Here is a 1,772-nt window from a genome sequence, read left to right as displayed (position 1 = left end):
GGAAGCCTCTGGCTGCTGCTCTCACATGCTTGCCTCCTCTACATACAGATGCAGGAAGCTTACGGGGGCGAGGAATAGGGAAGCTATTACCCCTTACTCCTCTACCCCTCCCCCCCCCTAGACCTAACTGAGGGGGGAGGGGCACTGAAAAGGGTTTCCCATAAACTGCCATCATTTCAAATATGCGCTTGCATTTCCTGTAAATGACATGTGTTCCAAGGTCACATGACCACACGGCTTCCCTTTCCCGTGTTTACCATTTGCATGGGGCGTGACAGCACGCTGCGCCTCGGGTTAACAGGGAACAGTTGCATTCCACTGCCTCAGCACTACAAATCCCAGCATGCTTCTGCCTCTGGCAGTCATGCCTGTGGCTGTCAGTCTTGCAGTGCCTCATGGGACTTGTAGTTCCACAACAGCTGGAGCGCCGAGGTTAATTACTTTTGCACATTTTGTTTGCTACAGCACTGCATATCATCCGCAAGTGCCATTTGTTTCCTATAGAACTCTGTTTTCATGTTTCGTTATACCTCCCCCCACCCCCCAGATCTCGGTGCGGCTGATCTCCTCCGGCCACTTCCTGTCTACATGCACGTGCTCCAGTGTCATCTGCACAGCATTGCTCCGGACCAGATTCCTCCAAAGTGTGCCTGCGCAATGTGTGCTGCCTGTAGTCAATACCAGGGGGGTGTTTGTGACAGGTGACAACACAGTACAGTAACTGGGTGACCGTTGTCACCCTATAACAGCAAGTGCCTGAACAAGGTCCTTCATGGTGACCGTTTTTTTTTTTGATGGTAGCTGCAGGTTTAAAAAGGCTGAAACTCTGGGCACGGCGGGAATAGCGGTACTCCGGGCACGGCACGCTGGGAATAGCGGTACTCCGGGCACGGCGGGAATAGCGGTACTCCGGGCACGGCGGGAATAGCGGTACTCCGGGCACGGCACGCTGGGAATAGCGGTACTCCGGGCACGGCACGCTGGGAATAGCGGTACTCCGGGCACGGCACGCTGGGAATAGCGGTACTCCGGGCACGGCACGCTGGGAATAGCGGTACTCCGGGCACGGCATGCTGGGAATAGCGGTACTCCAAGCACTGGAAACAGCAATACCCCAGACACGGCATGCTGGGAATAATGGTCCCCCAGGCACTGAATGCTGGGAGCTGTAGTCCTCCAAATCTGTCCATGCTGGGTGTTGTTATGACCTGTAACACGTGCTTTGTGCTCAGCCTGGCCCCCACCTCCCTCCGGGTTACCTTGTTCTGCTCCTCCTGGAGTCGGGTCACTTCCCGGGAGCTAAACGGCCTCCCCCCCTCCTTCAGGCGCTCCATGTTCCGCCCACCCCGGGGCTCCTCACACTCTCCGGACGGAGGCCCGTGACGTCATCGTCGCGCGAGAGGCAGCGAGGAAAGCATGAAAGGTCCCACGTGGAGCCAGGGGGCGGGGCACCTGCGTAGCAACGCTGCCTGGCAACCGTACACAGTGTGACACGCCCACCAAAGCCGGAACACAACGCTATCCAATCACTGCACGCTTCCCTGTTTGCAAACCACACCCCGCTGTCACTTTGTACACACCATAGATCACCCTGCACAGCCCCATGTTTCACCCTGAACACCCTGGGGGGAATATATCAAACCCTGGAGCAGACAGAATCTGCTATTGTATTGTGACTGTAATGTCTTCCTTATATTGTAAAGCGCTGCGCAAACTATTGGCGCTATATAAATCCTGCATAATAATAATAATAATACCCCATATATAATACT

The 1,772-nt window shown here is 55.2% G+C and overlaps 1 protein-coding gene across 1 annotated transcript in view; it reads right to left on the bottom strand.

Moving 5' to 3' along the window:
- The window catches only part of URI1 (URI1, prefoldin like chaperone), a 67,077-nt gene extending 65,660 nt beyond the window's left edge, over positions 1-1,417 (bottom strand). The window contains exon 1 of the mRNA XM_018553094.1: positions 1,260-1,417. Coding sequence (XP_018408596.1) covers positions 1,260-1,334 — 75 coding nt within the window. The 5' untranslated portion in view covers positions 1,335-1,417. The remainder of the gene's footprint in view (positions 1-1,259) is intronic.
- Positions 1,418-1,772: the final 355 nt, after the last annotated feature.

Source organism: Nanorana parkeri, unplaced genomic scaffold (genome assembly GCF_000935625.1).
Source record: "Nanorana parkeri isolate BGI_ZX_2015 unplaced genomic scaffold, ASM93562v1 scaffold6, whole genome shotgun sequence".
NCBI lineage: Eukaryota > Metazoa > Chordata > Amphibia > Anura > Dicroglossidae > Nanorana > Nanorana parkeri.
Note: the sequence above shows the minus strand (reverse complement) of the source record. Positions and strands in the feature narration are given on the sequence as shown.